Here is a 25,969-nt window from a genome sequence, read left to right on the forward strand (position 1 = left end):
GTTAGCTTCCGAAGAGCCGGATCCAACAAGTGGACACAAAGCAGGACTCTGAACGAGGGATGATGTTGGCTGGATGTATAAATGGTTAACTGTCTTTATGAAGCGTCATGGTTTGATGGTTAACATTTAAAGTGTGTGTCATACTTTTGAGTATGCTCTACAGCGACTCTGTGACCCCTCAGAAATCAACGTATAATTGAATTGACTTTCAGAGGGAGTTACAGCCTTTGAACATTGTAAGCCTCGCGAAGGTGGTATGTATTGCACGGCTGTTGCGTTATGTTGCATTATATATTTTAGGTGTTCACGTTCTTCCGTTCACTCCCCCAGAGCCTTTCGATGTTAATGGACTCACTCTGAGAGACTGATGAAAGAAATCAGTTTGAATCGGGCGTATCTGCAGGTGTGACGTTTAGTGTTCTTTAAACAGTGAGGATAATAGCATCGTTTTGTGCATACCGTCGCTATCATCGCAACAGAGGAAGCGTATTTAGAAAATAATCTTGGAACAATTACGTTTCAAAATGAGATCGGCGCTCTGGAAACTGACTTTATTTTAAGGACCAGTGGCAGATTGAGGTGTAATGTTCCCATCTTGAACGAAAAACAACTGATCTCAGCAGGAAAACGCCTGAGAGAGAGAGAGAGCAAGAGAGAGAGAGGGAGACACATTGCTTATATAAGACGTGGTGAGCAAATCATGCACCCATCCGAGCAGAAGTCTACAGGGAATGTCAGTAGCCTACGGTAACCAGGGGCCGAACCATAACCGACCGACCCTAGCAGCACCAGGAGCAGCCGGTGCCAGTTAGTCCGGCAGAGGGAGGGCCGTGGATCACATGCCCGTCCACACACAAACAACCACATTCTCCATCTTCAAGACAAATAGCTACGAGCCACAATCAACTTAACTGATCGCACTTATCAGTTTGCTCATTCGCAGCAGAAAGAGAACTAAAAAGGGAGAAAGCGACAGCATTCTTGTTGTTATGCTACGTCACCTCCCTGACATGCTGCTCATGTGAAACTTTGTGAAAATAAACTATCTCTTGAATTAAAAATCGCACATTGTCAAGATCTGAACAGCTTTCCTGCTCACAGCCTAAAACGGAGCGCAAAGTCGCCTCACCTTGTGATAAACAGTGGCCGCTGATTTTCCGCTCTATTCTTGTTTCCCTCTTCTTCTCTTTCCGTCCTGCCTTCTCTCCTTTGACAGACAGACGAGGCTTTCATATGAAGCATAACTGGCTTGACACTTTAATGTCTCGAACGCCTTCTCTGTTGGTGATGTTCGTTTCCTGATCTGACACAGCAGCTTCTCTCCCCGGCGTGCGACAAATCTGATGATGTATTTTTACATTTGTGCACATTTAAATGATCACAAAAACACTGCCTCAGCTATCATCAGACTGTTTGTAGCTCGTGGTAAACTGTTGAAACAGACTGCAGCCATTTATAGACATGAAGCATGCTGCACGCACTTAAGCTCATTCACACACGTATGAAAATGCATGCTCATTACCGCGCTCTGCTTGACAGTTTTACTCTTCATTAACACACCTTTCTGTTGTGTTTTTTTTCTTTTTCAGCACACCCCTGAAAATGTTCAATTTAATGTCACATATGTTCCCAATCACCTGCTGTCATCCAGTTTAACTGTTTTGTCTCTTTAGAGTTAGGGTTAAAAGCATGGGTTGGTTTTTGTTATCTCCCCTGCAGAAAGTGCAAATTCAGCTGGGCTTCACACCAGACATGACAGTAAAATGTACATAAAAAAAGGAGAGAGATGTATAACAGGCGCCAACAAATTGGGCCGAAGCAAGTGTCTGTGAATATAACCATGGAAACTGTATGTGTGCACTGCACTGTGCAATACTGGGACCATCTGTAGAGGGAAGTGGAAGATACACTGCATGGCAGTAGATAAAAGAGACTGGCTGACAAGGTGGGAGTTAAGGTGGGCTGTATGCTGTGCAGAATAAATGGGAGTCTGGACTTAAATACTGAGACAGCGTCTGGTTCCTTAACTTTTGGTGGGAAGCTTGTCCGCATCGAGGGGCTCCTTTTGTCAGAGGTTTTTGTGTTCCCAAGCTGTTTTTTTTTTCTTTCTTTTGAATGCAGGCACCAGTTAATCCTGCAAGTCCATAATCGATATGTGCATTTGCAGAAAGTCAGTGAGGAGACAGACTGAGAGGGACTGGATTATGTTTGTGTGTTTCTGCTTTGTGTGCAGGGGGCTGTGTATTTGTGGATGGCTGATTTTTGCGTTTGTGTGTGTGGTGTTCGGGAGGCCTTTGCACTGCAGCTGTTGGTTCTCTCTCTTCTTTTGTCCATTTCTAGAGAAAAGAAGTAACCCAGACATGATTTAAGATGTAAATAGACTTTTGGGATAATATGCGCTACAGTCTGCTAACCTCTTGGGTAAGGACATGTATGTAATTGACGGGTGGTAGCTTGTGTAAGAGAATAAATATAAGCTTTTGGAGTTTCCCCTTCATTTCACCACAGTAAGAGCATTATCACCACGACTGGATGACAGATAAGATCAGACTAGGGGTGTTCGGAAAAAACACGACATGAAAGTGACCTCTTTGATGGTAGATAAAACTGGTGCCCCACCACATACAGCTGGTGCCCTATTTGATTTTTCTAGCCCCTGCCCCTCAAACATCCCGAGTACGCCACTGAAAAAAACGTAATGGCCCCGAAAATCATGAATCAAGTAACAGAATACGAATCTTTGTGCTAAATCTGCTTACAGTACTAAAACAAAAACAGAGACTAACAAGAAAGGAACGTGGGATAATTAACAAAAATGCTCCCCTGCCAACACTGCTACAAAACAGTGATTTATCAGTCGGGTATTAGCGAGACCAGTGGCGGACCGAGAGGAGACCTGCCAACAAGCCGAAGAGGACGCAGACCAGCAGCATCAAAGGCTACACTTGAGTCCGAGGAAACACCGACTAATGCCGAGCTGCGGTCAGACCAGCAGCTCGTTTGTTACTTTCATTAGAGCCGTCTCAGCGCGACTGTACATTGCAGTCGGAGGCAGATCCGTGGAGGTGATAGATATAGAGAAAGTAAGCGGGCCCGAGGTTGCAATTAGGTGTGTCATTTCTCAGATTTCAGTGTTGCTGATGAGCTTTTTTCCATTGCGGTTTTAAAACTTTTTCCCCCGCACCAAAAAACTGTACTCTTTCTCCAGGAAAAGAACATACGGAGAACTATTGAGCATATCAATTAAGAGATTCCTGCCCAGAGTGGACAATTGTTCTTTTAATAGGTTTCTGGGAACTATAAAAGAGGGTCGTATCATTTTCATACCACGATTTGCACATTTCCTGACTTTTGAAATGAAAGAAAATTGAATAACACCTAAATTGAGTTCGCTGAGAATGATCCCTTAAAGTTAAATATAAAGTTGTTTTAATGTGGGCCGGCCAAGGAAAAATCACATGAAAGCAGCATTTTTCATCGACACAGTCCGGAGAGCTTTGGGTTTTGTGAAAAACAAACAAAAATAAAGTCAATTCCAGCTTCTTAAATGTGAATATTTTTTTGTTTTCTATCCTCTGGCCTGTGGTTTATTTTCAAGCCCACAGGTTTGCCGAGGAGGATGGCCGCAGTCCGACTCCGTGAGGAGATGTCTGGCTGCTTTTGCAACAACTAAAGCTGACTATTTGTCACAGGCAAGCTGACCATCTCCAGCTGTTTCTGTTGTGACAAAACCAGGTGTTATTTTAAGTAGACCTGTGGTCATTTCCAGCTGTTGGTGTTATGCAGTGTGAAGGTGAACCCTGATGTTTTCCTAACCCTAACCACTTGGGTTTTGTGCCTAATCCAAGCAAACTATAAGAACAGTGTCGATACAAGATGGAAATAGAAACTTTAACCTAAACGAACGTCAAGTAGGACCATAAAGAAAAGGTTTGCATTTTCTGAAAAGTACAATGTTAAGATTTATTCCGGCTCTCAGGTCGTATCTATGACAGCAAACTGAATATCTTCTGGTTGTGGCCAAATAAGACATATGAGGATGTCATATTGGTCTCTGGGCAAACACTGAACACTGAACAAAACTGTAGACCCCAAGACACACTCCACAATGTGGTGCCTTTTAAACATTTACGGTAAATTACAGTGATTTTAAAACAGCACTGTGAACGTATTCAATTATCGGGATGGACAAAAGAGTAATGCAGAAAATTACAAGATGCACGTACAGTGAGCTGTCCTTTCAGCAGCACAACACAAGCCAAAGACCATCAACATAATAACAGTATTTTTCTGATCATACTGCTGTCCCTCATCTGCTATTTACTCGAAGTTGTATTTCCTGGCATTTAGAGTCTCAGAGGAGGTCCAGTGTTTCGTATTGGAATATCCAAAAGAATCTGTTTGAACTATTTACCCCGTCGAAGGAGGGACGTGCATTTCATTCTCGCTAGTTTAAAGGTAATAACAAGCACCAGAGATCCCTTCAATCAGACTCTTACACTTCTCTGAGCCTGCCTAAATTGAGACGCTGACCTTTGTGATGAACAGACAGCATTATTGAACCACTATTAGCTCTCAAACCGTCTTCATTCTTGCAGGAAGAAAAGTTCCGGCAGGTTGTTCAGTGGTGAGCAGCATGTCAAGCGGAGGGGTCGCTCAGTTTCTTTTTTCACAAACCGTTGCTCTCCAGAGGTGTGCAAGTGGTGTCTTTAAATGTCCAGTATTAAGTTATCATTCAAAGGAGATGCTGCCTTGTTCACCTTTGTTGTTAAATGTTCATCTTGGCAGAAAGTACCAGCATGTGGTGACATTTAGATCTTTTTAGTTTGGTTTTAATAGTGGTAATACATGTTGCAGCACAAACGACATACAGACTGCACAATTTTATTTTTAATGGACTTCTAACTCACAAAAACACTTAAATGTTAAATATACCCGGAATATCAACAACATGTTTTCTCGGGCAAAGGATCGAATTTGTCTTTATCTATTTATGCTGTATGAAGCTAAATATCTAACATGAATATAAATGTGAAAAGGTTGCTAGTGCTGCCAGTCCCACTGAGAGTCGAACTTGGAATTTGTAGGCTCAAGCAGAGACGAAGCCTCAGCTCATTGTTTTTCTCTGACTCCCAGCGGCACTCCTCAACACCCCCATATGTTCCGCGTATAGCATGCCATGTAACACCATGGCCAACAGCTCCTTGTGCATCCTGGTGGTATGCTACTTGGGTAGCTCTGATTGGCAGAGAGCCAAGGCAAACAAGTGCGGAGTGAAGCGAGTCGAAGACAGAACTTTTCAAGAGCTTAACGCCGGTGGATACTTAATACTAGATATAACAAGTGGCAAGAAGAAAGGACACCAAAGCTCATGTTGTTTGTTCCAATGGCACAGTGGAATCAAAACTCTGCTGGTCTAAGTTTATCTCTGTCTTTCCTTCAGTCCTCTGTGCCTGGACAGCAATGAGCAATATGAAAAACCATCCTCTTGCTTTCACAAAGTGACATGAAGAGAGTAATGTTGTCCGACATAGTGCAAAACAAATGTTCCTTGGAGGGAATCACCACTTTGGCCAATATGTCTTGTATAACCGTCAAACTGAGAACAGACAGTTTTGAATTTATTTCACATTCTTGCTTGTTAGGTTACAAAAGCGTCAAGGCTGCTCACTCCACTCATGGCCCACTCCTTTGCTGCTGCCAAGGCACTCCACCCTGCAATGCTGCTTTTGGCTTTTGGGCCTCATTCCATTTCCAATTTTCATGCCCCGCCCTTCGTCCTCAATCACCCTCCCCTTTCCTCTCAAAACAAAGTTACAAGGGGTAGTGGTTCAAATCTCTCCATATGAAATGGGACAGCCTGTCATTCTTTCACACTTCACCTTACCCCTCTATCCCAACGAGACACCCCACCCCGAGGCATGAACCCACAACATGCAGGGGTAGTGGTAGTGGTAAATGGTGGGTGAAGTTTATGACCAACTGGTCACCCCTTGCCGCACCCTCCTCTACAACGACTGCTACAAATGGCAAAAATGTCCAAAAATGTATTGGCGAAGGCTCATTCTCAGGCAACAAAACACATTTCTTGGTTTAAGGGGACACGCAGATATAAGCAATACACTGGACCTTTAATCTGCTAAAGTAATGTTACACTGCCGTAGTACAGCTATCGGAAGTGCTTGTCATATCGTCTGAAAACCCCCCAAACCTTTCAGTGGATTAGGGAGAACTGTGTCTTACCGCTCCAGCTCTGTCACTTTTCTGACAATCAGTCGTTTGAAGGACTATTTCTGTCACCTGCAGGCAAGGCAGGACTTCCAGGAGTAACTGTGCCGAAAAATGGACCATTATCCCCCATAATCAAACGATGCTGGATCTCCCTGTTCCCCAGCAGCCTCTCACACTGCCTTTGAGCGTCGCCATTCAGAGCAACTATAAACACTTTTGATCGCGGCCGGCGCTCGGACCACACGAGTGTACTCCAGCCACTGTCGCACCACTTCCACCACAATTTATCCATCCCAACAATCAAACGTGAAATCCTAATGAGAGGCATGGCTGGGAGTGACGGTTAGGACAGATTATCTGGTAGTGTGAAGGCTTTGCAGATTTATCCATCCATCTTAATCACCCTAATTGACTTGTTGACCGTCCTGAGCCACCCTGATAATATGAGAATCGCTGGCTATCAGCGACTACACAAGTCCTTTCAAGGGGATCAGTGTTTCTCACCTGCCGCAGCGAATTCTGTTTAGTAAGGTTTTTTTTTCCCTTTTATCGCCGCGGGTTAATGCACGCCGGATTGACATGCATGTTAATGAGATCGCTCGGGACGGCGTGAGATTAGAGGCCTCGACATCAGCGAGACATCAGGGGATGATCTCGCTTGCATCGTTGCGTGCAATAGTGCTTTTCTTAATCTAGGGAGGAGGAGGAGGAGCGAGGCAGGAATGTCTGAGAAGTTTTTGACGCGAGTTGTTTTGACAATGTCAGGGGATTTTAAAAGTTTCCTCCAGTGTTCCTGATCTCAACCCACCATGACTCCACGGCGTGCACTTCCTCCTCATCGCCATTGCTCGTTGCACCTCTCGTTTTTGCCACACAGTCGCTAATTATTTTGTTTTACAAGAAAACTTTTATGAAAGTTATTAGCTGAGGCGAAATGGATTAGTATGCCATCTTTCTCCAGCCTGTCTATGGATTTGTGCGTCAGCTAAGGTAATTGGATCATTGATCTCTTCCTTCATTCGTGAATTTGTCTTCCCGTATGGGGTAAAACCATTCTCTCTCTCGAAAAAGTTGAGCCGACATTATGCATTCTGTGTTTGTCATAACTCAGTTCGGCCTCATCAAGCTCACCTCGACGCTCACATATAGACATATTATTACCATCACTATGACTTTATATCAACTTTACTCTTCTTGAGAGCTCCGTCTACCTCTGACTCCGACATAGATCACAGGAACGTTTAGCTGATCTTATATTGATCCAGAAAGTGAGACGTATTTGTTTACAAATGGGGTGAAAAGATGAATCGTGCAAGCCACTTTCCATGCCGCCCTGCTGGGTTCCTGCTAACATAGTTTAAGACATTCAAACTTAGCCAAACTTTCACTATTTATAGACAAACACCGGCCCAGAATTTCACTCGGCTCCAAGTATTCAGCGAGAGTTTTCGGGGGGGGGCGGGGGGGTGTGTGTGCACTCATTTGCACACATTTGCATGTCATTAGCACTTCAAACCTACAAACTTGAAAGGCTCCCCTTGTCAAGACATTCTAATCTTCCTCTCTCTCCCCGTCTCCCTCTCTTTCTCTCCACCGCACCCGTTCCCAGGTTCCCTGCTCTCTCACACGAGCAGTGACTGAGGAAGCTCGAGACATCAATTAGAAAGTTTAACCTTCTGTTCAGATTGACGACGGCTTCCGGGGTGTTGAAATCTGTGATGAGCTTGTATTGGAAGTTTACGGCTTGTGCCACACAGACGTGGCAGGGAAAAAGCCTTCACGCGCTCAAACAAACAAACAAACAAACAAAAAAGAAAATGAGAACTTTCTCAAAACAGAACACAAAAAAGAGAAAAGACATTTGAATCTTGTCCTCAGCCCTGACCAGTACATAAGGGTTAGAGTTGCCTAGTAGAAGCAAGGTGATTAAATGTAATGATCTGAGGATGAAGAAGAAGAAGAAGAAATCTTCACAGCAAATCTTATGCTTTTGCATTTCTTACCATCAGGTGCACATGAACTCCAGTTATGAAGCTTTTTAAAATAAAAAATATATATATTTTATAGGTACCAGCCATCTAATGCCACTAATCCCTGGCTATCATATCAGCTGAAAAAAAAACCAATCCATATTGTGCATCCCTAGCAACAGATTATGTGTGATCAGTATAATGTAATCAGATTACAAAAAACCAAGTGATCACTGTGTATTCAAAAGCTGCTATGTGAAAAAAAATGTAATTGGATTAAAGCTACATCATTAGGGATTACTTGATTACATTTCTGATCATGTCTTCAAAATATGGCAATATCATGACAATGTCTAATGCTCTATGAAAACTCTCTTACTGTTTACTTAAGCGTCATTTGTTTGGACCAAGCGTACATGCTCTTGTAATTGTAAGAATGTTCACAAAATGGTGCAAATGCAGGTTTAAACGTACTGTAATACTAGTGGCAGGAGGTTAGTATGTTGTTATGCAACTGTTGTAATCTCATTTACACATATTGAGTGTTTACAGTCATGTTGGGGCTGACGTTCGGGTGTGGGGTTCTTCAGCTAGTTGGCGCTGTTCTCGCTGCTGTGAGCTCATCAGCGTGACAATAGAGGGAAGGAGAAGAGAAGAGAAGAGAAGAGAAGAGAAGAGAAGAGAAGAGAAGAGAAGAGAAGAGAAGAGAAGAGAAGAGAAGAGAGAGGAGCCGACTGTACTGTACAGTGTCTCGGAGCTCACTGAAAGTTATGAGGGAAACCCAGAGCGTGTTGGCACCGATTTATTCTTTAGCATGCGCACACTTGTCAATTTACAAGATGCTAAATATTTGGTTTGTATTGAAATAATTTTGACATATATACAATTCAATCAGGCTGCTTTATTCCTGGAGCTGCAGATCATTTTTAGTATCTATTGTTTGAGTTTGTTCCATGTACTATGTTATCAATTACAAAATAATTGCCATGTAACTGCATTTGAGAAGTAATCTGACCCAGTCCTTTTGTATTCTGAACATCATAAACCAAAAAAATGTCCTCCTTGAGTCAAAGTTCCCCCATCCTGATCGCCACGCTGGTGTTGTTCCAACAGCGTCTGTGTTTGTGGCCTCCTGTCTTGCTTTACTTCTCCCTTTATTAGTGATCATTACCTATCATGTTTTAATACCAATTAACTCAATAGACTGGAGTCACTGTTTGTTTTTTTGTTTTTTTGAAGATGGCTTTCGTGTAATCTTTCCCTCTTGCTCTCTGTTGCATTACTTTTACAATCAAGCATTCGAGGACACATAATTATTTTTAATTTGCTGTATCCAGCAGGCTCATGCTCTGATGAACTCTTTCAACAATGTTAACACACAATAAATTAAGGCGTTTCATTATTCGAAATGTAAAAAAAAAAAAAAAATTAAAAAAATATATAAGTAAATAGCGGCAACCAGGGATCCCGTCGAACATTAAATCAGCAGAGATGGACTAGAGTTTGGATTAATTACACAACTCGGGATGATCTATGAGTACTGTTGTGTCTTTAAAATCTGACACTGCCTGCGAGAGAAATAACAAGTGAGTCGGGACATGCAAACGACTGGCTGATCTGCTATGCCGCCGCCCCCCCCCAAAAAAACAAAAATCAGATTAATAGTAAACAGCAGTGACAAGTGGTAGACTGGCACACTTTGCAAAAGTATCAACAAAGCTTCAATGCCGTCCCGCATCCAGAAAAAAACCCTCCCAAAGGCATTTCAAAACATGTAATCACTGTCATGTTTTTCCCTACAAAAATGTTCATATCCACTGAGCTGTTTTGGAAAAACGCCGACTTTGACGACATCACTCCATTTTCAGACTTCAGAAGTTTTTAGACAGCTGAAAACAACTTTGAGGTGCAGGCAGAAAGAATAAACGCGGCGCCTGGAGATGTATTTAAAGGACTTTCTGTGGCTTCAGCTAACAAATATATGAACATGCTTCATTATATTGTGGCGTGTTAATTATGAGTTGCCTTTTAATCCCAAAGATGATACCTAGAAGTCTTTTCAAAATAAAATGTGATCAGCTTTCTGTAGTGCTGGTCAAAGTGCATCAATGATTAAGACTCGATGTGCTCATAACGTCTGTCTTTATTTGCGCTGGGATGACGTGAGCGCCGGTGACAGGGACCTCAGTGTCTCTCTGCATTCGGCTCAAGGAAATTCGGGAGATGTCGAGTTCGACAGTGATAGATCCTGCTGTACTCGCCGCAGCGGGGGAAAGTACGCTCGTGGCTCACTGCACATACTAAATTAAGCAGAAGAAGAAGACAATCACCGATAAAAAACAAAGACATACTGACAGATAACCAGTGCGGGGGTAGACCCAGAGATGCCGAGCCAATTCCCCAGTTCATTATTTTCCGAGCCGATGGCGGTGCAGGGGTCAGGCAGAGCACGGACCATTAGCCACAGTGCCCGTCTCATCAGAGATCGTCTGCAACAGGTGACCGAGGAATTATTAGGGATTCCTTCACAGTTTATTTCTATCAGTGAGGCTCACGATTTCCCACCCTCAGTAAGTGAATTAAGAAATTAGAAACAGCGCTACAGGAAGTTGCGATTGGTTGTGTTTGGACGTACGCAACTTGCGGACAGTCTGGAGCAACATAACGCATGTTATATTATGAAAACAGCTCCCTGAAATGTATGATGCTACTCAAATGAAGAGCTGCCAACGTGATGCCGCGTCTCTAGAAAAGCAGCGCAATGCTACCGGAATGCATTGCACGGCTGCTTACATTGACAATGAATGAACGGGCAGCGTGGACGTTCGTCGATGCTTGTTCTTTATTTAGCGCTGCACGTCTTCCGTATGGTCAATCGGTGCGGGTGCTGACTTAGCTTTAGCCTCAGACATTTTAGAAAAATATCATTTATAAAGCCATGAAGCGCATATTTAAGACCCCTTTTTACTGATTTCATTTCAGCATGCGAGAGAGCATGATTTCAACCAGTGCGCGAAGCTAATGGTGTTGGTAATTAGCTTGCTCCAGCCAATAAATCCGCTCGCAACAGTTGTCGTGTCGCCCCGTGGGAGAGTTTCGAGGGATAAAATCTGTAACATTGTAACCTGCCTATTCCCATTTGTGAATGAAAAAAAAATAACTGGCAACAGTACTAAAGAAAAGCCGTGTTTAGCAAATGGTAAATTAATTGCTGCTGCCCCACCCCCCAAGCCATGGAAGCTACAGCACATGCAGCTGCAGCACAACCCGCTCTTTCAGCTTTGACTTTCCATGCAAACGCACTCATGCAGCAAAAAGAATCGCTCTACAGGCGACGTGCCCTCCCCTCCAAACCTTGCGACGCCCTGCCATGTCTGTCAAGTACTCTGTCATGACACGCACAAAAACATACATACATTGTACAGCCTTCTAAAAGGGGCTCCCTGAACTGAGATTTGCATATAGATAAGATGGCTTAGGCTCGGAGTGACTCGTGCGTGACAGACTTGTTGATTCAAAGTCCGCCACTACCATCAAAGTGTGCGAGTCCCGTGTGCTGGTTGTAAAGTCCCATGTGATCATGGTCATGTAATCGTTTGGTTTTCAAGAAGAGGAAAGACTAAATTTAAAAAGTCAGAAACACGACTGAGATCATCTCAATTAACAGCCAGCACTTAAAGGGGCACAATGTAGTTTTTTGGAGAACTTGTAATTTAGATATTTACAGTATTCATGAGGTAATAATACACACACCGAAATACTTATTGAATGACAAGTCGTTCTCAGGGGAAAAGTAGGTCCCAAGAACACAGTTTGATGCTAGAAAGGTGGCAGGGTCCGCCCACATATAAACACAGTCAAACAGTATGAAGTTGTGTTGTCCTTTAAGGTCATTTTGTTTATTCAGTTTGATTGATGAATACTGTGTTATGTTTCTTTTCATAATTTTAATACCATATACTTATATATATATATATATATATATTGTATTAATATATAATATAATAATATTTGTATTAATAGAAATGAGTAATATGTTGTTTGAAGGTCAAGGCATTTGTCTCAGCAGCTCATGATGCAATTTAATTAGTTAAATTGGCTCCATAAGGGCACCGTTAGCTCCAAATTAGAGCTGATTAGCTGAATAGCTTGGGAGTCTGTCTTGCTTGAGCCATTTACCAGGTGAAAATCAGAGAATCCATATGCAAACACTCCCACTCGTTATTTAAAGAAGAGTTCACATTAGTTTAATCGTATATATCACCTCGTTCAGCAGTCACACTCGCTCTCCCGCCCTCGCTCTATTAGTCAACATCCAACAGTATTGACGGATGAATATTTATCCCCAGTTTGCTTGTTGTTTTCCCCGAGAACACACTTTAAACCAGTCTGTCGCTCGCTAATTGATCTCAGCCAGAGACAGGTTGAGGTGGAACAATGGGATTTCTTCTCTGCCTCTCTGTCTCCTTTCATTTTGCTGCTTTACTTAATCAGATTCTAATTCAATTCAAGGCGCAGTTCTATCAATAAACATGGACAGTTCTCCTGATGCGCTGCTGCGGCAAACCCTCGTGTGGAAACCCGTCAAGTTGAACGAAGATATCAGGGAAAATAAAGGGATGGCGGCAGATCATTTGATGATGAAATATCACCTCGGTTAAGCGCCGCCAACTGCACCTATTCCTTCTGAGGTTTTTTTTCCCCTCGCCGCGTTTTCCATCTCTTGTTCGAGCAGGTCTCTTCTTTCCTGATTTTGCCCGATCCGCTGGCTTGTGTTACCCAACAAACTGATCTGTTTATCTTATTTGACACCGTATGGAGGATATAATGCTCGCCTCAGATAAAGCCCGCAAAAATGCTGCAAAAGACGGCCCGAGTCTTAATGTACTTCACCTCTGACAGGGAAGGAAAAATGAGGAAGACAAACAAAAAGGTACAGGAAAGGTACAGGAAAAGGGGCTCATTATATTTTTCCCTGATAGGTGCTAATTAGTTCTCTTTGGATTCCACAGCAAGTCCACGGGAAAAAAAAACATCTACATGTAAACAGAGGCTGCTTTACATTATACACCGTATGCAGCACACTATTTATCACCCCGTTGTCAGTGTGCTCCAATGGAGCGGCAAGCACAAAACTCCTGAGCAAAATATAAAAAAGGCTGAATGTGGAAAAAAAAGCGCTCTTTTAACATGAAGTTTCTACCTGTGGTGGTGAAATCAGCGGAGCTCCCTCTGGTGGATCTCAGATGGCAAGCTTTTTTTCAAGGTCTACACTGCACTTGAACTCCTGCTATGGGACGCTCTATAATCTGATACCACTGAGATGAGTGTAAGCTACATCCTCATCCTCTATTTTCCCGAGCCAACAACAGCTAAAAAAACAGATCAAATTTAATCATCGCAACTGACGTAGAACCCGCTCCTCCTCTGTCTGCAGTTTTCATACTAATAACAGAGCAGCAGACGAGGCAGGCGGCGCTTGAGACAAACCTCCGGAGACCCTGCCCATCTGCGTGTGGTGGCTGCAGAGATATCAAAGTCTACTGCCTGAGTGTTTTCCCGCGCTCGAAGACGTAATGATGCAGCTATACGGCCTCTGAAAAATAATTCAGTCTAAACATCGGTAATGAGAAGCAGCTGTTATCCTTCAGCGGCAGGGCTCACGGTGAAACGACAAGGAAAGGCGCTGTGAGCGATCGACTGAAGCTGCGTGCTGCCGCTGCATCGGTTACACTCAAATGCTCCGTCGTTACTTCATCGGAAGTCTTAGTGTGCATTTGACGTACGAAGGGAAAAGGGGGAGCTGGGCTCACGTATATACGATGCGTCTTGTGATCTTCTCTGGCGTGGTTCTCTCAAGGAAAGTGACTTTGCAAATAAAAATGCGTCGATTAAAATGTTTTGCACTCCGCGGTGGTTATAGGGAGACAAGACAAAGACACGCCGAGTTGTTTCAAATCTGAAGTCAGACCAAAATGCCTGACTTCCATCACACATATCGAGCACATTCTCTTAAAATAGACTCAAGCCATTTTTTGGACACGTATCTAGGAACAGCCTCTAGCTGTAGGGATCTGGATGAGTATTTTCCATGGCAGGCTTTGACTGACATTCTGGAGCCAGCCAGAGATGGAGAGACTGGATATGCTGCCACCACTCAGCCCTCCTGCCAATTTGTCCCAGGGGCCGGTCCCCCTGCGGCCCAGAGAACATTTCCTCCATAGACCATCATTATATATCTATATATATAAAAAAGACAGCAATAAAAAGAGTTAATTATTGCTATTTTTATCATGAATTTTTAAACTATGGAGGCTTAATACTGGAAGAATGTGCAAGTGGAGTGGGCCACACAATGCAAAAGCCAACTAGGAAGTAGGAAAGCTTATTTCGACCCAAAAGCTAGGCTAATCAAGCAATTTTCATTAAGGAACAAATGGGCACCATTTTGTTTTCCTAGCTCATATAATAGGCCTCCATTATTATAAGAGATACACTGTCCACTCATGCGGCGTGCTTTGGATTAGATAACTTTTATATAGCCAACAAATGTTTCTACAAGACATTTTCCCTCCTTTATCAACAAGCACAGCATGGGTTATCAACTGCTGGGTATTTAAACCGTCTTTACAACACTAAGTTTGTATTTCACATCTACATATAAGGTGGAAACGTGCAGGACAGGCTAAAAAGTCTTGTTAGCGAGGCAGGCTAACTAGCTTGGGGAATGGAAGTTCCACTGTGAAAGTGAAAGTTAGTTAGCTAGCCTCCTAATGTTAGCACGTGAGTCCAACTACATTTCATCCATGTTTTTTTCAAACCCTGCCCAGCCACAGGCAATTCAGAGGATATCACACTAAAAAAGAGATCTAGGCAGTGCTAGTCTCAGTGCTAAAACCTGGATGCAGTGAACTCTCGCTACAGTTAGCTCGTTAGCTTAGTTAGCTGTGGTGGTGTTAAACTCTGCTGGCACAGGACTGCTGGGTGGAAGAGGTTGCAGAGGCACAGGGAAAGCTGGTCAGCATGCTAACCTCAGTAGATATCCTTGCTACTTACTACTTTTATTTCTCCACATTCCTGTTAACATTTGAGCACATTTTTTAATGTTTTTAAACTGAAATTCTTACAAATTGCAACTTTAAAGTGATTACACAGTCAGCTTACAAACACCAAGGACATTTATACTGTATGATCATTATTATGGGCACAGACCTCTGTACCTTACCCAAGAAATGTAAGACTGTATTACAGAAGCACGCGTTGCTTGCCAGTGAAATCAAAAGAGCAATTCAGTGTACTTTTCTCACAAGGGCGATATGCAAAACAGTAAAATCATAGACCAACATTGTGTGGGAGCTCTTAATTATCTGCATGCACGGTGGATTTTCTTGACAACATGTCTGTCCCATGCTTATTAAGACTTGAAAAACAAGGCAGCAGCCTTTGTTAGCTGGATGTGGTCATGTGATTCTTTCATCTGCGCTGTTTGTTTTACGGGCCCGCAGAATCTAGAATACAATGCTGAGGGCGAAAGCGTGGACGGAGAAAATTAGTCATGCATTCACAGTGGCACGCATGTATTATTAGTAGGTAAAGGAATAGTGAAGATGTTTGACGTGCAGATGTTTTTGCAGAAATTTGCTCTTATGTTATACAACAACAACAAAAAAAAGGAGATACACAGTTGTTGTCAGTTATTTAACTTAATGTGCCAGCTGTACTGAGGTCCAGGGAAAGTTGATGGGCCTGTCATGGGATGCTGCCAACAGGTAAGCCTGCACGCTCCCGCTTTTATAATTGTGTTGCTTTCATACAGCCGTCGGGTGGGGTAGCGAGGGACATGGCCCATTGGCTTTAAGCCTGGAGAACGTCCTCCCTTGCAGGATGGATCAACAGAGGAGCGACAGCATCGTGGATTAGTGCAGCCTGTCAAGGTCTGACGGTGCAGTGACAATTTAATCGCTGAACTGGCTCCCCGTAGAAAAAAGGAAGATGAGAGGAAGGAAGAAACAGGAGGGGAAAGTTAAGAGGTTGTGGTCTTCATTTATATGATTCATTTTGTCATATCAGATTCTGTTAATGCTGCTGTCAACGTCTCCCGGGTCCTGAGGGAAAAAGACCATAAACAGGCTCACAGAGACGCAGACAAATGCACACAGGCACTCTCAGCCTATCCTTAAGCTTAACCCTACAGCGGGCCACCAATAGAAATAGCTCTTTTTCTCATGGGGGACCAAAGAACTGCAGAGTTTTGTTTTTTTCTTTTAGTTTTTTTATGCCGTTTGTGAGATTTCATGTGATTCTTCATCAGGGTAGATGAACGTGTCCCCTAAGGCATTCACACACACACACACACACGCGCGCGCGCTCACACTCACACACACATAGCATGGGCACTTTGCTTATGAAACACTAGTTTTAGTTATCCATCTGCACAGATGGGTTTTGAAGGAACAGACACAAAACAAATCAATGTTCATTTAAACATGATCTAATATCTTGTGTCAGCACAGCTTTTGGATGCGGCAATCAAAAGTGCAAATTTCCCGTCATGAATTATTCACACGACGGCGCTCATTGACAGCATTAGGTGGCGATTATTTTAAATGCCCCGATCAATCAGAATCAATGCGGCGAATACAATGCTGATGAGAGAGCGTTTGAATGTAATCGCAGGCACACTATAAGTGAGTCAACAACTTTTCTTTTCTTTTTTTTTTTTTCTGCTTCTGGCCTCACACTAATGAGGAAAGAAGTTACCATGGTAATGGCAGACACGAGCTACCTTGAGCTTTGCCAGGCTTTTAATGCGCGCACAGGCACAGGGACACACGCACGCAGAGGACAGTGATTTCATCCTCTATGGTGAGGAGAATGAAAGCGGGAAAAAAAAACCCATTAAAAATGTATGGAGATTTACAGGCGTGGTCAAAGAGAGAGAGGGACCGGCGGACAAGCGTGACATGTTCGTATGTAATCGTCACGATTAAAAAGCAGAAACAATGTGGATTGTAATTACAGGGTTCCTTTGCTTCGATTTTAACTTAACCTGTGATTGAGGCTATATTCGGAATGATGACATTTTTTTCCTTTTGATCCACAAATGAGCGGATCCTTTTTCAGATCTCTCTATAAAGGCTGCATGTTTTAGGTCTTCTTTTTAAATCCTTGATGCTAGCCATTTTCGTGGGAAATTAAGACAAAATAAATTCAAATATCCCACCTGCGGATATTAAGATGTTAAACTCTCTTGGTTAGAAAAACTTAAAATGCAAACTGTGTCCTGTGAAATTCTCATGCAACCCTCTTCTCAATTTAAGTCTGGAATATTTTTTAGTTTCTTTTTGCATTTTTCTCTGTTGTTATTATTGCGAATTTACATATCAATCAGAATGAGAAATATTCAAACGGACCACTGGGTATTCACATAATGCACCGTCCAATTCATGAGTTTGTTTTCCTTCTTTGTGATTCTCTTTGGCAGGGTGGCGTCGAGCTGTTTTAACTATAAAGCTAACTTGCAGCAGCTTTGCATCATCTGCGCAACACAGGCCTCTGTGTGGTGTGCTGTTGACACAATGCCCATACACGTTAGTAAGCGTTCTGTTGAAAGCACACAATGGAAATCTCGGTGAAGGGAAACCATTTTGCCCGGTGATTTTTGCATGAGGAATCTCTTGTTTTTTGCCATTTGAGGCAAGAAACAGCACATTTCACAACACGGGACGACGTTACCGCAGGGGAGAAAAACAAATGCTGGCTTGATTAAACAAACAAACAAAAAAAACGCCACCCGCACGCACAGCTTCCAGACACCTGAATGTAATGACCATTTGCGTTGTGTCGCCGAAGCGCAACAAATGCTGCAGGTGGTGGCCGGGGCTGCGGTGCGCCCCTCATTCCAGCCAATATATTCTACAATGCCCTCCAACTGTGGCCAACTGCATGCTTTTGGTTAGCAGAGTACATGTCAGGCTGATACTGCTGAGCTCCTCACATCAAAGCCAAAAGCCACATCGCTGCACAGGTCTGATATTACCAAGCCACAACCTGCTAAGAATAATTGCATTGAAAAAAAAGCTGCGCCCCGGTCCTCGTCAATAAGGCCCGAGCTGAATGAAGGACATCCATGCGGAATGATCAATTACAGCGCGGTTATTTCCATAAGATATTATCAGAGGCCGTAAGGTCCTGTTTCGCCTTTGGCTCTGGGAGGACGTCAAGTAGCAGGCTGTCCTTCGCTTAATCATTCACACGCCCTGCTTTAACTCAAAGAACACACATAGAGAGCTAACCAATGTGTTACTCTATGCACCGCCAGTTAACCTCCCGATAACTCCACACGGAGCTGTTTTTTTTTTTTTCAAAATGAAACACGCAGCACACTCGTTTGATATTTAACACATCTGGATGTTTAAATGACTATAAGTTGCCCACGTACGGGCCATTTTTAACATACTGCTCCTTCTCGCTAGTCTCCTGCATGCCAACTCATTTAAAAATTATTTCAAAGGTAATTTTTTTTTTCTGAAAAACTAAATAAGGCCCAGGTGACACTTAAGGTGGGCGCATTATAAGAGCACCTCCCAGGGAACAGGCACAAATCGGAACAATCCTGTTGACAACTTGACCTGGCTTGACCTAGCAATTCAGAACTACACTTCTTTCACTTAACATCCTAAACCTAACTAAGTAGTTTTGGTGCCTTAACCCTAAACTAACCAAGTAGCTTTTTTTTTGCCTTCCCTTTGTTTTGGGAATGGTGATACATCTCATTTTGGGAGTCACTGACAGTCTATTCAGTCGTTGTGTTGTGTTTAGGACATGAGGTGGTGGTGTTCATCTTGCGTTCGTCTACAGGGGCCGCCAGAACAAACAAAAAGTTCCTCGCGGCAGCTTTGAAATTTTCAGTTGTAACTAAATCCACTTGTGACTGCGTGTTGCGTTTGCTATTCGCCTCAGAACCATCAGCATGCAGCATCATGCATGGAGTGACAGTTGCAGAGGTAGCCGCGTCCTCTGTGGGACTGTCAGGAACTGGCAGGTATGCAGGTAGGCAAATCCAAAGTGTCCCAACAGTCTGCCGCAGGTTCTTTGTGTCTCTTCACATACTAACACTGAATTTCTACTCTGGGCAACAGTTTGCGTAGGATCATAGGAGCATGAGGTATCTCTCCCAATGTTAATTTAATTTGAGGTGCCGTACATCCGCCCATGGCGATTCTCTACCTTCCAGCACAAGGACATCCTCTTCCCCTCGGGGAGAAGCTGGAAGAGGTTTTTTTTTTATTCCAGACTCACCAGCACAGAACTGAGTGCTGTGGCACCGAAAACAAGGACAGGAAAACAGGAGACGTGATTGGGTATGACGGCCGGCTCCGCCACACCTGCTGATAATGTATTCCCTCCACCTTTGACTTCTTCACATTTTCATAGAATCTCTGCATTCTACTTTTGTGCGCTCAGTGAGTCTGACATCCTAAAGCCGCAGAAAAGTGTGTCATCATCTTAGGCTCTCCTCTGCCATCAGAAGAGCATGTCAAAATCATGTTTCTTCTCTTCCCAAAGGCAGATTTGATCAAATCGGCATCCACACAGGGGAATACTGAGGTTTGCGAGTCGTCAGGATTTGCTCCTCGCGTGACAACTGTTGCAGAATATTTCAAATGAGACCAGTTGTTTATCTTTTTATTTTTTTATTTTTCAGATTTCCATGAATTAAACATACGCTGCATTTATATAGTACTGCAGTAGGAGCTTCACTCTTTACTGAAACTACACCATTGTGTGCACAACGGAGGCCGTATCTGTTGTGTCACTAAATATTTGTCTTGTTGAAAAGCTTTCACTCATCTGAGGATCCACTGTTTGTGCTCGTGTACTCCAATCTATGCATTTACAGACTCTTCATATCACATTTTATAGATGCATCTTGGTGTCCAAAAGAACTCCGATTCTGGATGAGTAAGAATCAAGGGAGCTCTCTTTGTGACATATTATATTATGATGTTTTGGGTATGATCTATTTTTTTTTTCCTACCATTTTTCTGCTAATCAAAGAAAGGAAATGTCGCCCGCTGCAGTAATGGCGTGAAACGAACATAATGGATGGTGAGATTTCCATGGAGACGCTGTACAATGATAACTCCGTATGTGATTGGGCCTTCGCTCGTTGAGCCACAATTACTGTAAGACCTTTAGGTTCTTGTGCCATCATTGTACTTAGTGTATAAGAAGCTCCAGCACTGATGTGGAAGTAGGTCTTAAACTCACATTTGCATGTTTATTTTGGGAGCCTTATTAGCATTGGCAAACATCCGACAGAGGGGAGGGGAGAAAGGAGGCGGAGAGCAAAGGAAATGTTTCATAACAAAATAAATTGATTCCCAAGTTCAGAGCTGTGTTCCCATCCAAAGATTCAAGTGTTTAAAGATTGCTCTGACATCTCCGCTTGTCTAATGCTGGAAAACATCCAACCATCTATTATGCTCTTTGCAACCGTGGCCTGGAGGAGACGATGACGTCAGAGGAGACAGCAATCGTTAATCCTTTACTTTTCTGTACTTTAGCGCAGACTGAGGAGATCAGCACTTATTGTCATGAGGACGCTGATCCGGCACCGCTTGAAGGGGTTGATTGATCAACAACAGTGTCTCCGGCACCCTAAACCTCGGTGCAATCGTCTGCCTTACATTTCTCCCAACAACATTTTTCCCTCTTCAGTCGTGTCCAGAAATGTGGAGGGCCGATGTCTGGGTTCACCACCACAGCATCCCTGACAGGAAGAAGAACAGAGGATAACATTGTGCACGACGCAGTGTGAATACAGAAAGGCCACAGCGGCAACTCCGCTGCGATTCGGAGCTCACTGTTTTGGTTTGTCAGTCCATATGGTTTAATCCCCGGGAAAAAAAATAGTAGAACCCCGGGCAGCCATTTTCAGCGAACAGCCTCACACGAGATGACTGCACGCTTTCTGCTCAGCATGGCGAAGATCCGAGTTAAACAAATGGTTTACCAGGAAGGTTGAACATTCAGCAAGCCAAAAGGAGATGCGCAGGTTTTTTTTTTTAGAAGTTGGTGGACAAGACGTTAATCAATTATCAACAAGAGTATAAAGACGAGTGACACAGACTTGAATTCAACGGATAAATCTAGTAGAGGAATGTTTACAAGAATGGCTGTGGCTGATATGCAAGGTGCCAACCAGCGCATCAGGAGCAGTTTGACATGCAGACCGGGGGAGTTGCACCAGCGACCCTCTGATAACAAGACGCTGGCTCTACCTGTGAGCTACAGGGGTGGTCTACCCACATTTCTTTATTATTCTTTCTTTCCATTCAGTCATTTTGAAGACTGGGGATACAGAAGGATACGACTTGAACTGTTTTAACTGCTCTGAGTTTCTTTGGGAATTTTCTGCCCCCTAGTGGCTGGAAATCAAAAAGATGCAGCTGTAATTCAGACTGAAGGCGTAATTTCATCGCTGCAAGTCATTTTCAAAAGGGCTAAAGCGCTTCTTGCGATATGCAGCCACGCTGGAAGTTAGCAGCGACGACGCTGCACGTCGACACGGCGGAGAATTTCCAGTACAGTGAAAATGTGTTCGCTCACCGCCTAGACTTCTCTCAACCACAGGGTAGAACCTTGCAATAAAACCATTCACAAACCTGTAATCACTCTCAAATACAACAGGCACTCAACTCGAGCGAGAGAGAAAGAGCGCCTCCAGGTTTGGCCCTCCAGTCCCTCCAGAGATCTTTATGCAGTCATTCGACTGTCATTAATTATAGCCCAGAGGGTAATTGTCACGAGTCATCCGGGGCTTTCTTGAGGCTGCTGTCACACAGGTGGGATGTCAGCCACCTTAACACGAGGTGAAACATACACTTAGTCTCCTTCCCGTAACCCACTTATTCCCAAAATGTAAGCTGTCTCGATAAAGTGAAGTTGTGTTTCATATCATCACATTTCTGAGTGTTTTCTGCCATGCTTAATAACACAATTTTTCAATATAAAAGTGGTGTTTACAACTAAAATGCAGCCGTTTTCGTTATACAAAAAGAACTTATGTACTTTTGATTGATCTGAGAAAATGTGTCATGATTGGTACTGGTGATGAGGGAAAGTCCGAATTGGGTCAGTAGTTCTCTCGCTCTTGTGATCAGAAACATTAATCTGCTGCTCAACACTGAGGCTGTTCTGAAAGTAGCGTAATAATCTAATAAATCATAAATAAATAAACTTCTGATCAAGCTGTATAAATTTCACACTCAGTGTTTGTTTAGTCATGCAGACTTCCCTATTCTGTATGGATACGAATACGCATAAATGTTTTTGCTCCTTTTCTTTCGTTTAAATTTAGTTGTATTTTATTATGAGGATATTTATGTTTGCCTGAGTTTTAGAACATAATTTCATGTAATACTCTCTTTTTTATGTATATAATTTCTTTTTTCTGCTTTCTCTAGCACTTTGAAATGCATCTTATGAAGAAATATGCACTTTATATCGCTTGTATTTGTGATATCCCGAGGAACTGTGTGCATTCTGTATTCAGTCATCCCCTTTTGTAATGTAGACGGTTCAGCCAGAGTTTGTACTCTGATCGATGTGTTTTGTTTTTTTTTGTGTATTTGTTATCTCCTGTAAAACGGGAATCCAGTAAAGTAACATCCCCCCGATACAAATATGCTTAAAAAAGACGACCAACAAAGGGAAAAGCAATGACCTTAAATGTGGTTCTTTACTGGATTCTCAGCTAATCAGTGTCTGATTATTTCATGAAACAGCTGTTGGCAATCAAGCACAGAGCAAATCTGATGGAGCAACATGTGAACCGTGTACGTGCTTTCGCTCCGGGTTGTTCTCAGCGTAATCTGGCAGTGCACCGACGGTTACCAGCATCAGCTCCACCCGGGAGAGAAGCACTGCTACACGAGGAGATGTTCGTTTTTCAGACACAGATGCAGATGCTGGTGTATTAGCTCATTCTGTGTAATCTGTTTAATTGGCATTAATGATAAATCATGCAATCGTTTTACCGGCCAAAAGTGGTCAGTGGTCGATGAACCATCCCCGTGCTATTTTCCAAACTTTCCTTTGCCCAACATTTACTTTCCTAAGAAGATTGGCTTGGTCATGCATCATTTATAATGCATCACTCTTTTTTTTTTTCTTTTTTCTTTTTTAGATGAAGATTTAGGCCCCCTTTTAATTCCAGGTAAGCATACTAATGAGCTGTTTTTCAATTCAGCACCATTCAGCACAACTCTTCCCTCAGAGAAAATTTCTTATCATGTATTTTTAAAGCGATGCATTTTTAAAGTGATATATCAGAGTGATTGCAGGGTTGAAGTGGATCGCGGATGGTGCATCACGGGGGCCACGAGGGGGGGAAGAAGACATGCAGAAACATTCAAAGAAGAAGAGGGGAGTTGAAAGTCAAAGTCAGAACTAAAACCCACCGGTCAATGGTACATGTCTCACATAAATATGCAGTATGTGCATTGGTAAAAAAAAAAAGAAGTGTTTTTTCATGTTCTGTTTCATATTGGTGAGCTCTGCAGTACAATAAAATGGTTCTTATTCGACAGACAGCACATAATTTGTGCTATCTGGCGCTACTTAAACAAGGTTTGCTTGCTCTTTATCATAAACGTGAAGGATTTAAACAGATAGGAAGACAGATAAACAGCATAGGCTTGCTAATGCAGACAAATAGGTTGTCAAAAGCATTAGAAACGATCAGCTTTGTTGCTTCAATAAATCGAATCGAGGTTATCGATAGCATGTTTGTCATCAGCTGTCCACCAAGTCCACTTAGGGTTTGTTTACAGCAGTTACCTTCGTTCAATCTGTTAGCCAGCTAAGGGTGAGTGTTGTCGCCTGAGTGGAACTACAGGAAAAAAAAAATTAATGAAAAAAGGCAAAAAAAATATGGCCCCCTCAAAAAAAAAAAAAATCTGTTGCTTTTAAGTCAGATCAAAGAATGATCTCTGGAGCCCTTTCTTTTTACACCTACCATTAAAATGCGCCTCGTACCGAAAGAGGTCACCCGAGACAACATTTACGCCAAGGTTGATACATGAGGAAGAGTGTGTTGTGCGAGACTGATATCACAATTAAAAGTTTTGTCCGACAACATTAAAGACACGGAGCGCATTCACTGTCCATGTGCTTCTGGTCTGGTCGGCTCTTCCGTTCCACTAGTTTGCGAGTTTGATTGCGTACATGCGAGAATAAGCCGCGTCTAAGGCGGCGGCCACTTACACCCGCTGGATCCGCGCTACCGCCGTGTTAGAAATGCGTCGGCCTGCTCGCTTGATGCCCATGCTTCATTATCATATTCGCCTTCTTATTGGGAAAAATTCCCAGATCAATGACACCCCATGCCACGTTTTCACTGCTACCTTGCACCCCTGCATATGCTGATGGTAGTCATCGATGTCCCGACGCCAGGCAGCTGATGTAAGATGGGTCGCGCGAAGTCGACACAAAGAGCTTTGAGCCAAGAGAGAATACGAGGTAAGAAGAAGGGAGTCATGACAGGAAAAAGGGGAAAGTAAAGAGTCATATAAGACCAAAACAAAGGGAGAAAAAGAAAGGGATGAAATGAAGGGGTAAAGAAGGGCTTTAGCATATTTTATCTCATGCCATATCCGGATTAAAGTCAATCAAACCGCCTGTAAAAAGGTACTGGACTACAGGAAATCTAGGACATCTACTTTATTTAAAAAATTTCCAAAGACCTCCACTGATGTGCTCCCACCTTCCGTTTTAAAAGCCTGTGCCCCTTGGTTTAGTGGCTCGGGTGATTATAGATCTTCAGTGCGTTTGAGGTGTACCATGTTTCATCACGCTGTCAGGCCGAGGGCAAAAAAAAAAAAGCAGCTTGAATGAAAATGACCCCAAGGTTAGTGATTGGAGGGGAAGGGCAGGGAGAGGAAACGTCAATGCTGAGAAAGAAACCGAATGCCTCTCACACACACAGACACACACACACACACAATCCCCATTACACTCACCTGCAGTGTCTGTGAACTCCAGCCACGGTTTCAATGATGGAGCACTCTCCCTCATTTAGACAGAATGCCAGGTCCTTGTCTTCCACACAGGGCTTGAAGACCTCTGAACTCAGACTGGGAAGTGTGGGGGCCACCGCTGCAGGCGAGAGAGAAGACAGGGAGACAGATTTAATTACTATTGAACAGAAAACATTGAATTGAAGTTAATTCGTCCCAGTCTTTGCTTTTGAAATAAAAGCCTATTTGCACAGGAACGTCTCCTCTCATTTATTTATTCTTTAATTAACTTGAATTTCATTTTAATATGCTTCTGCACATGGCATGTCTTCCGAAAGAGCAGATTTTCTCCCATAGTGATTTAAAAAAAAGTACCTAAAAAGTCATACTTTAGTAAAAGTACAGATATTGTGTTAAAATATTACTTTGATACAAGTGAAAGTCACCCATACAAGGAGTAAAAGTACCTAACATGAAACGTCGTTATCGGCAGCGGTGCTATCGACCTGGCCAATTATCAGATCTGACATTCAGCATTTTTCTGATCATGAGAATCAGTGTTTGTTTTGTTTTTTTCATCCGATTAAAAATGTGCTGCTTTGGCTCTGAAGTTTGCCTTCTGTTAAGTAACTAGTAACTACACTACAGCTACCAAATACATGTAGTATTGTAAGACGTAAGACTTTTGCCTCCAAATGTAGTGGCGTGGAAGTAGGAAGCAGCAGAAAATTGAAATATTCAAGT

At 42.9% G+C, this 25,969-nt stretch overlaps 1 protein-coding gene across 2 annotated transcripts in view; it reads right to left on the reverse strand.

The window, feature by feature from the left end:
• The window catches only part of nrg3b (neuregulin 3b), a 218,421-nt gene that overhangs the window by 77,918 nt on the left and 114,534 nt on the right, over positions 1–25,969 (reverse strand). For both annotated transcript variants that reach the window (XM_037080996.1, XM_037080995.1), the window contains one exon: positions 25,229–25,364. In XM_037080996.1, coding sequence (XP_036936891.1) covers positions 25,229–25,364 — 136 coding nt within the window. The remainder of the gene's footprint in view (positions 1–25,228; positions 25,365–25,969) is intronic.

Source organism: Acanthopagrus latus, chromosome 20 (assembly GCF_904848185.1).
Source record: "Acanthopagrus latus isolate v.2019 chromosome 20, fAcaLat1.1, whole genome shotgun sequence".
NCBI lineage: Eukaryota > Metazoa > Chordata > Actinopteri > Spariformes > Sparidae > Acanthopagrus > Acanthopagrus latus.